Below are 12544 nucleotides of genomic sequence, written 5' to 3'. Positions count from 1 at the left end.
AATCAGGCTGGGGTGCCTGGCTGGCTTAGTCGGTAAGACATGTGACTCTTGATCTCAGGGTTGTGAGTTCAAGCCACATGCTAGGTGTAGAAATTACTTATAAAAATTTTTAAAGTAAGGGGATCCCTGGGTGGCGCAGCGGTTTGGCGCCTGCCTTTGGCCCAGGGCGCGATCCTGGAGACCCGGGATCGAATCCCATGTCGGGCTTCCGGTGCATGGAGCCTGCTTCTCCCTCTGCCTGTGTCTCTACCTCTCTCTCTCTCTGTATGACTATCGTAAATAAATAAAAAAAAAAATTTAAAAAAAAAAAAAAAATTTTAAAGTAAAACAAACAAACAAAAAGCAAATTTCCATACTATCAATTAGTGACTTACTTTTTCAACATACTCAAACACCAAGTACAATTTCCCCCTCCGACGAAAGGCTTCCTTCAGCTCCACGATGTTTTCTTGCTTGAGAGTACGAAGCATTTTAAGCTCTCGTAAAGTCGTTTCCTTGACTTCTTCATTTTCTAGAATGTAAACAATGGTGAATAGAGTAAAATTAAAGCTTTCAAGTCACTGTTCAAAAAATTCCAAGAACAGTAAAAACATACCAATTCCACTTTCCACTTTGAGTACTTCTGCATAAGAAGTTCAAGGATGTAAGATTAAATATCACATTTTCTTGTTGAAAGGATCAAGAATTAGCAACTTACAGAAGAAAAGGCTTACTTGACCAGCATGAACCTAATTTTCTGCTTGTGTTTTCTTATACTGCGTTTTGCAAAGTATATGTATAAACACAGACTTACAGATATGACTTATGAATTCACTGTCATTTTCATTCTAACACTACATACTAGGAAAGGTGGAGTTTAAAAGGGTAAAGAACAATCATCTGTATTAGTGTGCAGAGGAGCCTCTATGCAGCATCTGAAGCAGCTGATGTTTTTAACTTTGGCCTGAAGCTTTGGCTCAAAAGAGCATTTCATTCCTCAAGCTGCATGTGAGTCACCTCAGTGTGCAGAGGTCATGTACCAGGCACCCACAGTGCAGCCACAGTCAAGTTGCAGGGATTTCTAAGAGTGCCTGATCTCTCTGAACAGCAGCTGCTATAGGTTCCTGTTGTCTTTCTGTGGTATGTGCATCTGTCCAACCCAGATGGTGTAGCCGTACTGGGATAGAGAACTTATGCTGAACCAATATAGCCTTCCATATTGTCAATTTCACTCATGATAGTCCCAACAGGCAGGAGGAAGGACAGAAGTCCCATTAACTCTAATGGATGAATGGGGAGAGGAGTAAGGAAGGTAATACTTTATTTTAAATGAGTTTTTATGATACCTTTAGATTTAGCCTGGAAACTCTAACTACCATGTTTACATATGGAATACAGGTTCATAATCCTTTATCTGCAATTTCAAAACTCAGTCTAAAAACTGAACACTTTTTCCAAGTTTATGGCAAATCTCTTTAAAAGTAAAACCTGAACTGACATGAGACCACTTATATTGTGTATCCCACTTACTTATGAACATTAATATGTTTGCTTTAGAAATAGTACCTGGTTACAAGGTGCTAAAGTAGCATGCCATATTTCCATTCTAAAACCCAAAAGTTATAAATTCTAAAACACATTTGTCCCCAAGGTTTGGAGTCAAGAGTCAAAATCCTAGCTCAAGACTCTAAGTTTTTTCACTCCCAGATTCAGGCATATCTAACCTCCCTTAGGTTCAGGGAGGAAGAAAATGGAGTTTGGGGATGAAGGTGAGAAAGATGAAAATGCCTTCTAGGAAGAAATGCTTCCCAACCAAGATACACAAGAGAAAGGGGCTAAATGGGGCTAGAGGGAGAGCAAAGGTTCTAAATTAGGTGCCAGGAATACTTCTCAGATTATTTTCTATCCTAGTCCATCTTCCAGCCACTGTTCAAATTGAGTTAAAAGAATAAAGAGATAGTAATAAAAGCAGGGGCCTTGTAGCACCCGAATACCTATAATAAACAGGGAACATAAAATCAACACTCCTTTGTCAACTGGTTACACAAGTGAAATATTTTCCCTACTTCAGCAAAAACATAACAAAACAACAACTATTGAAGAACCCTAGAGCAGAGATTAGTAAAGGAGAGAGAAAGATACTGCCTACCAGAAAGCAAGAACTCATAATAAAGGCCAACAGTGGCATAAGCAGTGAGCTAGCTCAGCCCACACCAGGGGGTCAACTGGGAACTGGGGACTCACAGGCTCCCATCAGGGGAAAAGAACAGGACACTGTGGGGGCCACCTGGCAGTATAGGGAATGTATGAGATGTGATCAGGGGACTTCCCAAAGAGGCTTAAGAGTATCGTAGTGGGACAGAGGTCCAGATGTTTTACAAATTGGGGCTAAGGCAGAGAAGTGGTATTTTGTGGCTTTTAGAATTGCTAACACCTAGGGAAGACTAAAAAGCCTTTAATCTTGTGAGGAAGGCTAACCTATTTCTCTGCTATCCCATCTGAATTACTTTCAAGACTGGGGTAATCAAAGTAAATATATCTCTAACACACAGAATGTCACACAGGTCTCAATACAAAGCAAACAATCTTCTAACAAGGAAATAATTCAACACAAATATACTGATTACTCGTGGTCTGGTTCCGTTCTGCTTTTCCATCCCCATCTTATATCCTTCCTTCCTCTGCCTCATGTTAGTCCTTCAGTTCCCAAAATAGCCCCAACTCTATTTTTTCAAACTTACAGCCTTTGAACTTGTTCCTTCTGCCTAGAACTTGCATTCTAGAGCCCAGACTCCCTACAGGGCTGGCTCCTCTTCAGGTTTCAGTTTAAATGGTGCTCCTCACGAGCTTTGCCCAGAAAAATAAACTAAAGCAGGCCTCCATCCCTATTATTCCTTATCACACTACTCTGAACTTTTCTGTCAGAGACTTTCTCACCATTTTTATTTATAGATTCCTTTGCTCACAGATTTACTGTCTGTGTGGCTACCTCTGCTAAACCAAGAGCTCTCAGAGGACAGGCCTAAGTTCTGTTGTTCAGCAATACATACTCAGCCACCTAGGATTGTACCTGGCACGAAGGAGGGATCAATAAATATTTCTGACATGAATGCTTCCATTGGTGTCATAGAAAAACCTTCACTCACATGTAACTAGGTCTCATTCCTTTAAAACATGGGAAGCAGCAATATGATGGCAAACAAGGGGCACTTCACCCTTTTAGTTCTGAGTACGATGCTTTCAATCTTCTCTCTAGAATGTTGAGAGGGCAGCTTTTCAGGCAGTAAGACAAACTAAATTTATTTTCCTCTATTCATCTCCATTTCTGATTGTCTTGACAATATGTGATTATAAAAAATGGAGTCTCCAAAAAACAGAAAGCATGAAGGGTCAAGGACACATATATATTTAACCATTCATTAACAACATCCATAAGCTCTGCTGGAGCTGGGTACAAATGAATGTTGCAACTAAGTCAAAAGTAAATACAGCTGGTGTATCTTTTCTAGTCAAATGCTTGGTGAATTCTTGGCACCCGAAAAGCAACTGAAAAAAGGGAGCTTTGTATTATTAGCAACTTGTGGCAGTTTCACTTTGCTAACAGATAGAGCCACCTCAGAATGGCTAAAGTAGAATGGCTTTAGAAAAAGGAACATTGAAGCAGGGTTTGGAAGAGTTTGGATCCTGTTCACGAACCAACACTGCGACATATGATGTTGGGCAAGCCACTTAACTTTTCATTCATAAAGTAACTAAATAATGGGCACCCTTCCCACCCACATACAGATTTTAAAAATCCCATGGCTTTTTCCAAATCTAATAATGATTTCTTTCCATTAAAACCTCATTGAGGGGTGTCTGGGTGGCTCAGTCAGTGAAGAATCTGCCTTTGGCTCAGGTCATGATCCTGGTCCTGGGATCAAGCCTCAAGTCAGGCTCCCTGCTCAGCAAGGAGTCTGCTTCTCCCTCTGCCCTTCCCCCTGCTCATGATCTCTCTCTCTCTCTCTCTCTCTCTCTCACACACACACACACACACACACGCTCTCTTTTTCTCAAATAAATAAAATCTTTTTAAAAAATTTCATTGATTATGAATATAAACCTCCCTGAATTTTGCTACATTGTTATATGGACATCATTCAAATATATACCAACTCTACGTAAAAATGGCTAGAGAAGAAAGAGAAATGAATGAAAAAGCAGCTCACAAAATCACCTAGCATATGGGGCCCAAACCACCTTATGTGAGCTGCCTACCTATTTTAGGAAATGAAGGCTTCTCTACTGTACACCTGTCACAGATATTAAAAGTTGAGGTAACTAAGAATGTAATGAATGGGAACAAGGCAAGAAGTGGAGTTATTAATTCCTTAAGTGCAGGCAAAATGCAGTCTTCATTACTCGGTCTGTCCTGTAATTTTTGTTTCTCCAAGTACTTTGAAGGTTCCTGGCTTACCCTGTACTTTGACAAAACTGTGGCACTAAATGATGATATGACGGGGAAAAGCGATACACATTCCACCTATACGTGCTTCTCACCTCAGGTTCAGCAAGCAGCCAAGCTCTTAAATGATACAGTTTTTCAAAGGTGACATGAGCACAAAAATCCCTGCCTTCCATTTGAAATAATCCTGTGGATTCTTTATTTAGGCTAGGCTTCTCCAGTTTACAGATGAAGAAACCAAGTCTAGAAAAGAGTAACTTCCTCAGGGTGAGTGAAGGGAATGCCACACTGAGTAGAACACAGGGACATAGGCAACATGGTATAAGGTAGTGAGCAAGCTTTAGAGAAGTGAGTCAGAACACCCAGGTTCAGGTCTACACTCTGCTACCTCTTAGCTGAGTGGCAAAGCAACATGGTATGGGTGGAAGAAAAATTCAATAAAGATCTTGAAGTCTGCATCTTTCCCAGTTAGTCACATACTAGCTGTGCAGCTTTGTGTCTTGGGTTCCTTGGCTGTAAAATGGAGTTGGGCTTCTACCTGATGGTTCTGAAGGTCCTTCCAGCTCTAAGACCTGATGCTTCCATGCAAGTTCTACTTATGTGGATGCTGATGGATCTGGTCGCCAGTTACCACCGAGGGTGTTTAGCTTAGTACAGGCAGCAAGTCTGACAATGTTACATAAATTATTTTGAGTGACGATTAAATGGCAGGGTAAAAAAAGGATGTTAAGTAAGAAAAAAAAACAAAGAACTAACCTACTTTTAGCTTGCCAGTTAGGCAAGCTAACACACTAAAAATCAAGAAGGGAGATTCACTAAAGTAAAAGAAAACAATTTTTAAGGGGGAAAAATCATAGGAGCAAAAGAAATGCAAAGTAAGTAATAAAAAAAAATCTAAAGATGAGCAGAAACTCTATTGTAACTCTATTTTTAAAGAAATGTGGGCTTGGAAAAAAAATCCAGAAATAGCTGTAACCTACTTTATGAAATCACAAACTTGACATTCTTGTAAAGCCAAAGAGGCCCCCCCAAAATGGACCTTTCAATAGGTACAATGGAGGGAGAAAAAGCCAACCCATCCTTATACAAAACCTTAAAGGTACCATGTTTCAGTCTGGTTGCCTTGACTGAAGGAATACCAATAGGAGGGCAATTGACATGACCAGGGAGCTTTGAATGGTGGTGTTGCTCTCACATATACCAAAAAAGATGGCAATCCTTAAATCTTCAGCAATGAAGACCAGGTAGAACACAATGGAAACTTATTAAATCATGAAAGGTACAAATGTGCATCAAACCCTAGAAGCATCTCTGAAGCTTGAAAGAGATCCATTCTGGACATTAAAAGGAAGTGTGATGGGCCACCCGGGTGGCTCAGTGGATGGGCCTCTGCCTTCGGCCTAGGGCGTGATCCCGGGGTCCTGGAATCGAGTCCCACATCGGGCTCCCCGCAAGGAGCCTGCTTCTCCCTCTGCCTGTGTCTCTGCCTCTCTCTGTGTCTCTCATGAATAAATAAAATAAAATCTTTAATTTAAAAAAAAAAGGGAAGAGTGATGAAATCAATACTGGCTAGAATGCTCAAGCTTAGTTCATTGAATTTTCTGTTTAACCAAAGATGGGAGAGTTTGCTTTAAGGCCTCTTTTACAGAGAAATTAGGTTTTATAATTTAAGAACCAAAGACTTTGAACCCTTGTTTTGTATCATTATACAAAATGAGGCCAGAGTTTCCTCAATCCAGAGATCAAGACAGAGTTCTCTAAAGTCTGGGTAAAAATAAGGATGAAATCAATTAGAGCAAAGAACGGATGACCAAGGAAACATTTTCTCATGTTTAAGAAGAATAAGTATGTCCAGTCTAAGAGAAAAAATATTTATCTACAGAAAAGATAAGCAGCAGGATATGAAATGCAAGCCATTTTATTTGATATGAAAGCAGAGACACAACCTGAATCCATCTTCCTGCTATACAGCTCCTTGATAATCAGCCTCCCTGCCATGTACCAAGGCCCAGCGACAAGTAGGGAGGACCCCTCCTCATCTCAGCACCTGTACTTTTAGGGAAAGACTGAAAAGTCCTAAGAAGCCAAACATGTTGTCACACTAGAAGATCCAAGTGTATGTCAAAAATAAAGCCTAGTTACAGGACTTCCTCAAGTAAAAGATGAACAGACAATGTTTTTAATTCTTATTAATTCAAATCTATCTAGTCTAAATCATTGCTCTTAGATTAATCAATAAATTGAGGATGGCAGACATTTGTACATGTGTATGCAGGAGAATTATGTTCCAACAGTGACAGAAGATTATCATCTAAACATCAGATCTCATTGTACGAAATTAGAGTTATAGGAAGGGTAAATGAATTAGGCTAGATTTTTATCATTATACACATAGTCCAAAAAATATCTTTCAACTCAATAATCTCTAGTAACGTTTTGGTCTGTGGTCATTTTTCTCTTCTCAGAAAATCCAAATACTAAGTAGAACTGATTCTCTAAAGACTCCCGGATGATTTGGTGTCTATAGTTAATGTTTCTTTGTGGGAACTTACATTAATAGACAAACTCATAGGGCACCTGGGTGGTTCAGTTGATTAAGCATCTGACTCTTGGTTTTGGTGCATGTTGTGATCTCAAGCCCTGCTTCGGGCTCTATGCTGGGCATGGAACCTGCTTAAGATTCTCTCTCTCTCTGCCTCTCCCTGTTCCCCACCACTTGCACGTATACTCTTTTCCTCAAAAAAAAAAAAAAAAAAAAATCCATTATCGGAAACTCTACATTGATGATGATGTATAAAGAATCAAAAGTCACCAAAACAAAAAAAAAATATATTAACCAATGAACTGATCTCAGATAAAAATGTCATCACTCACACAAGTCCTCCATTTGAACATGAGCTTTTATCCTCACCCAGTATGTCAGTTTTGTCTTTAAGGAAAATCACAGACAAAAGACACTGATTAATGATCCGACAGAGTTCTAACAGTTAACAACTGGAGAGTAAACAACTGACAGGGATGAAGACAGAAAGATGAGGTCATATAAAAAAAGAGAGAAAACTGACAAAGCCTTTGGAGTATTTTTAAATGAGCCTCTTTTTATTATGAAAGTCACTCACTAGCTTACCCTACAATTTTACTGCAAAACTTGCCCCCCTCCCAAAAAAGGTAACACTTGATTCTTTTTTTTCTAAGAAATAGCACATATTTGCTATTATAACCTAAAGTGTTAACTATAAGATATAATAAACTTATTTTTTATTATTTTTCTTCCATTTTTCTAACTTAAAGTCCCAATCTAACCTTATATTTACTATTAAAGTTTGGATCCCACTTTAGACAGTGATCTACTATCCTGGGATAACAAGGATAGCTTCAACTAAATAGCAGTCTATCTTAAAATGCAGTTTCAAAACATTTTATACAAATCTGTGGACATATGTGAATTTAACAAAGAAATAGGACATGATCACAATCTTTTAAAGCTAACAGAAGGTAACATATACTCTCATAAAACATATCTTGATATTTTATTTTATGTTATCAAGTACGAGAATACTTGACTAGCTTGAATGCAAATCAGACCGAGTTCAGATGCTATTTCAGTGTAACAAATGTTTTTACAGGATTATTCCATGATCTTCACAAAGATTTTTAAACATTGGGTTTAGAAAATTCACTATCATAATACCAACAGAATATTTTCAGAGTAACTAATAAATGAGATTAATGAGAGCTACATGACAATAAGGATATTATGATGAAACTCTATTTCTTTAGAATTGACTGGGTGATGGGCACTGAGGGGGGCACTTGACGGGATGAGCACTGGGTGTTATACTATATGTTGGCAAATTGAATGCCAATAAAAAAAATATACAAAAAAAAAAAAAAAAAAGAATTGTCCCAACTGAAATTTAAGGTGATAAAATGGTTCAGAATTAAGGGGTTTCCATAGGGGTGGACATTCTCATCTGTACTGAAATATCTATGTGCACTTCACATTCCAAAAGGATTGTTCACCACACACATTCCCTTACTTCCATTAAGCAAGATTCTACTCAGATAAGAGGAAAAGGGTAAAGGCAGAAAAGAAGAGTATGCAACCTCCCAGAGAGAGCTAGAAAGAGTAGGAAAGTGTGCCTAGAATAGAACTGGAACTAAAAAGTTATGAATAATTGCATGCTTTCAGATTCTATCACAGAAATGTTAAGGAAGTATCTTTCTAGAAGTATGTATACATGGGTATACCTACAAAGGTGTCCGTCTACAAATTGGATGGGTGATAAGGCTGCATGTCTGTAAGGTATGGTAACTGATAATGGTCTGGCAGAGATGAGGGCTGAGGGGATTCATGCTTTATCAGCACACAGAAATGAGGGCTGATCAAATGTTTTGTATAGTGTCTGGACTATTCATACACTCCCAAGATCCAACAGCTAGAAACAATGTCTCTTGCCTCAAAAATTATTCAAATTCATTCAGGCACTGACTGCTTCCTACCTTGTTTTACTGCTCTTTATTTACAGGTCTTAATTATACTAAGAATTAAGATTTCCTGAAATTACAGCACCTGGCTCAGTGCTCATAAATTTCAACAGATACGCTATTGATTACCACTCTGAAGATATCAGCACACAGGTATGAATACATTAACTGAAGCTAAGAATTGGGATGCACAGAACAGGGATTGTGAAAAATATAGCACTTAGTGTTTTTTCTTTTTTTCTTTTTTTTAAGCAATGGCATATGTGACCTAGATTGTACTGCTTTTCAAAAACTTCACAACAATTATTATTTTTGGTGGTAACTGACGCTTGACGATGTGCCTCACGAGATGAATACACAGCCAGAGGTCTTTACATGAAGGCAAAGGTCATACTTTGATTTACTGTTGCAACCACTCTTTTTAATAGATCACTATTTGTCTCTTCACCACCTGTGGTTAGCCCAAAGCCACTGCTCAAAGAGCTCATTGCCAATGGTCTCAGAGTGGACTGGCCTGGGGCTACTGTTTCCTGTTACACTACAGATACATCATTTGAAGCAGGTTTTTTTTTTCTTTAGAACAAGCTAAAAGTATTTATTGCCTTCTCTTTAAAGGCTGGCAAGACAATGGCTACTAAGGTTTCCCAGATGATGTGCATGTGCTCCACATCAGAGGTAGGTATATCAAATACTTGTGAATCTACCCCGGGACTTTGTTAGTGAGCCCTTTTTGTTTTTTAATGTTTGCTAAGTGTCTAAAGTATGGGTGATGAAACTGTTCACAAACATAGAGCCTGGTGTCTTGCAGTACTCAATGTGTGCTGATGGAGGTAGGCTATGACTGCTATTGCCATACTTCCAATTAGGTAGGGAAATTGATGCTATGCTGGTGCCTCTTAGCACTATTTTTCACAAGGCAGGTTATGCTTCAGAGGTAAAAATCAGTGTTATCTTATGCCACAAATAGGCATTTATGTGAATTTATATGAGCAGGAAAGAACAGAAAATGAAGAACCTCACATTAGTATAATAATTTTGTGGCACTTTTGCTTCAGTTATATTTAGGACATCATGTATGTGGATATTGGATTAGAATGTAAAAATAATATTTCTGTGGGTCTCTGTAGGGAAAAAAAGCGGAAAAGTGCTGCCTAGAGCTTCTGAAAGGCCATGTGTACCTTCCTAAATAAGTTTTCTACTTGGCTATCTTTAAATGGCCAATAGTCTAGATTTAAAACCTAATGAATGACTGAAATGCTTTATTTATTTATATTTTTTACACGACTCTTTTTTTGTTGCTTTATTTTAAATTTCTTACCCAGCATAGGGTAATTTTAATACTCCATCTGAAATGGTCTGGTCATGTGTGACCAAGGACTCCAACTTTGGTATTTCTTCTTGAAATGCTTTTATTCTTCCAATGAGTTATTCTAAATATAAAAATCACTTTCTTGATACCATCTACATACCACTTATCCTTGCATTTTTACCTGACTAGAAACCAGAGATCATAGTAACCAATACCAAAGCCCTTCAAACAGCACTTGCTACTTGTGTGAACTCACAAAAATATTTATTTCAAATCAGTTTTCTCATTTTAACAATATTGAGAAAAGGCATAAACAGCATGCCATCTACCCAGCATTTGAAGCAAGATTTCCATGCTGACTATACCTTAAAATACAAGATGAATTTTCTAGTATCATGAGATTTGAAACGATGAACACAGAAGGAGCTAAATGTTACAAAGCAAAGCATGATATTAAATAAGCTATATTCACTTTCTGAGACGGAGGCTTTAAAATTTCAGGAACAAAGTCTAATTAGCTAGATCCCATCTCTTCCATATTCTATTCACAAGAACTAAATACAAAAAGGAAAAAAGAAAAAAATATATATATACCTTCACTGTCCTTGAATTTCTTGATTGCCACAATTTCATGTGTTTCCTGCAAAGGAAGAAAAGAGGCAGAAAGTCATTTCCCAGTGTTTTTGAAACTGGGAATCCCAACTGTCTGGGGGTATATTCAGGGACACAGAAGCAAGAAACCTGAGAGTAAAAAAATAGATCCTCGTCTTTCCCAGCCCCTCATTTCCTGGTTCCAAAATTCTTTCTTACCACCCTGCAGACATTGTCAGAAAAGGAAAAAAAATAAGGGGAAGAGAGAAGGGGACCAAGAGCAGAGATGGTAATAGACCATAGATAAACCAGAAATGTCAATGTCTTGAGGCTACACAAAAATGCCAGAATGACTGACAATATAATATACCATCATCTGTACTTCCTTCTGAAACTCAGGGACACATTGTCATTGGGCTTCTATCACAGAGAAAAGGCTTCTACAATACTTGTCCCCCATTTCAAACCTAAAGAGGGACAAACATCTGAGGCCAAATATCAATCACTATCTCCCTCCTGCCCTTATTTCGCTCTCCTGAATGGTAGTTTTTGAATAGAACTCTACTTTAAACTGAAACATTTAAAAAAAGATAAGGTCTGGAAAGGAAATGGCAATGCTCAGAACTAAGCACCACGAGGTTAAATAACTCATGTCTAATTCTGGTCTATAAAAGGAACAAAAAAAAGCTTTTGGCAAAATAATATATAGATTTTTCAAAGTCAACATGTTACATAGAAAGGTCTTCTGAATGACTCAGGTCTGCTTTTTTGTACTCTAAGTGGGTATACTTTCAGATCTGTAGGAGCAAATCTTTTAATAAAAGATTGTCCCTGCATCAAAACAAAGGCTGTAAAAATGCAGACAATAACCAACAAGGTACACATCATTAACTTATTAAAAATATACACTTTTTATAGCTGTTTACAAAAGCAAAGGGGGATCATGAAAGGAAGGAGGAATAAAAGAAAAATGACCACTTTAATTCTTATGCTCAACAACAAACCCTGAGTCATAACTAGGTCTGGGAAATAAAACCCTTTCTGCTTCTCATCTGCCCCTTGAAATAAGAAGAACCTGTTTCAAACTTTCATCTCTGCTATAGAAAAAAAGAATTCTGAAAGTGCTGTAGACTATTGAGGAAGAGGGTTCTTAAGAGTATTATATTTTTGTTGTTAATGGAGGATTGATAGAATTGTAGAGTACAGACAGCTTCCAGGATACAATTTATTTGTACTCAGCCTTCCAGGTACTTACCGATATTGGAAGGGTTTCGTTATTGGGAAGGAATAACTGCAAATTCAAAGTCATGTGGGGGACAATCAGCTAGAATATTAGTACATGTTGTGCCTGGTAACTCTGCTAGGTATGCTGCTCCCTCTTAACACACTCATACCATTTTCTCACCCTGCTTCTTTCCAAAAGGCTCTAGCCAGCAACCTACTAATGACATAAGAGAAAGAACAAACGCTCTCAGGAAACTCGGCTACAGGCACAAGGAGGCAGCATGATATGCATCCAGGAAGAGAGTAAAACTGCTCACACTGCAGCTCAGTTGGTTAAGCCTTTGGCTCAGGTCATGATCTCAGGGGTCCTTGGATAGAGCCCCAGTCAGGCTCCCCTGCTCAGCGAGTAGACTGCTTCTCCCTTTACTCTTCCCCCTGCTCATGTTCTCTCTCTCTCTCTCTAATAAATAAAAATCAAATCTTAAAAAAAAAAAAACTACCCACATTTC

At 38.3% G+C, this 12544-nt stretch overlaps 1 protein-coding gene across 3 annotated transcripts in view; it reads right to left on the bottom strand.

The window, feature by feature from the left end:
• CDKL5 (cyclin dependent kinase like 5) overlaps positions 1–12544 on the bottom strand; it is a 215800-nt gene that overhangs the window by 67090 nt on the left and 136166 nt on the right. For all 3 annotated transcript variants that reach the window (XM_055338179.1, XM_055338180.1, XM_055338181.1), the window contains exons 4-5: positions 10815–10860; positions 375–511 (exon numbers count right to left, since the gene is read on the bottom strand). In XM_055338179.1, the coding sequence (XP_055194154.1) occupies positions 375–511; positions 10815–10860 (183 nt within the window). The remainder of the gene's footprint in view (positions 1–374; positions 512–10814; positions 10861–12544) is intronic.

Source organism: Nyctereutes procyonoides, unplaced genomic scaffold (genome assembly GCF_905146905.1).
Source record: "Nyctereutes procyonoides isolate TBG_1078 unplaced genomic scaffold, NYPRO_anot_genome, whole genome shotgun sequence".
Taxonomy (NCBI): Eukaryota; Metazoa; Chordata; class Mammalia; order Carnivora; family Canidae; genus Nyctereutes; species Nyctereutes procyonoides.
Note: the sequence above shows the minus strand (reverse complement) of the source record. Positions and strands in the feature narration are given on the sequence as shown.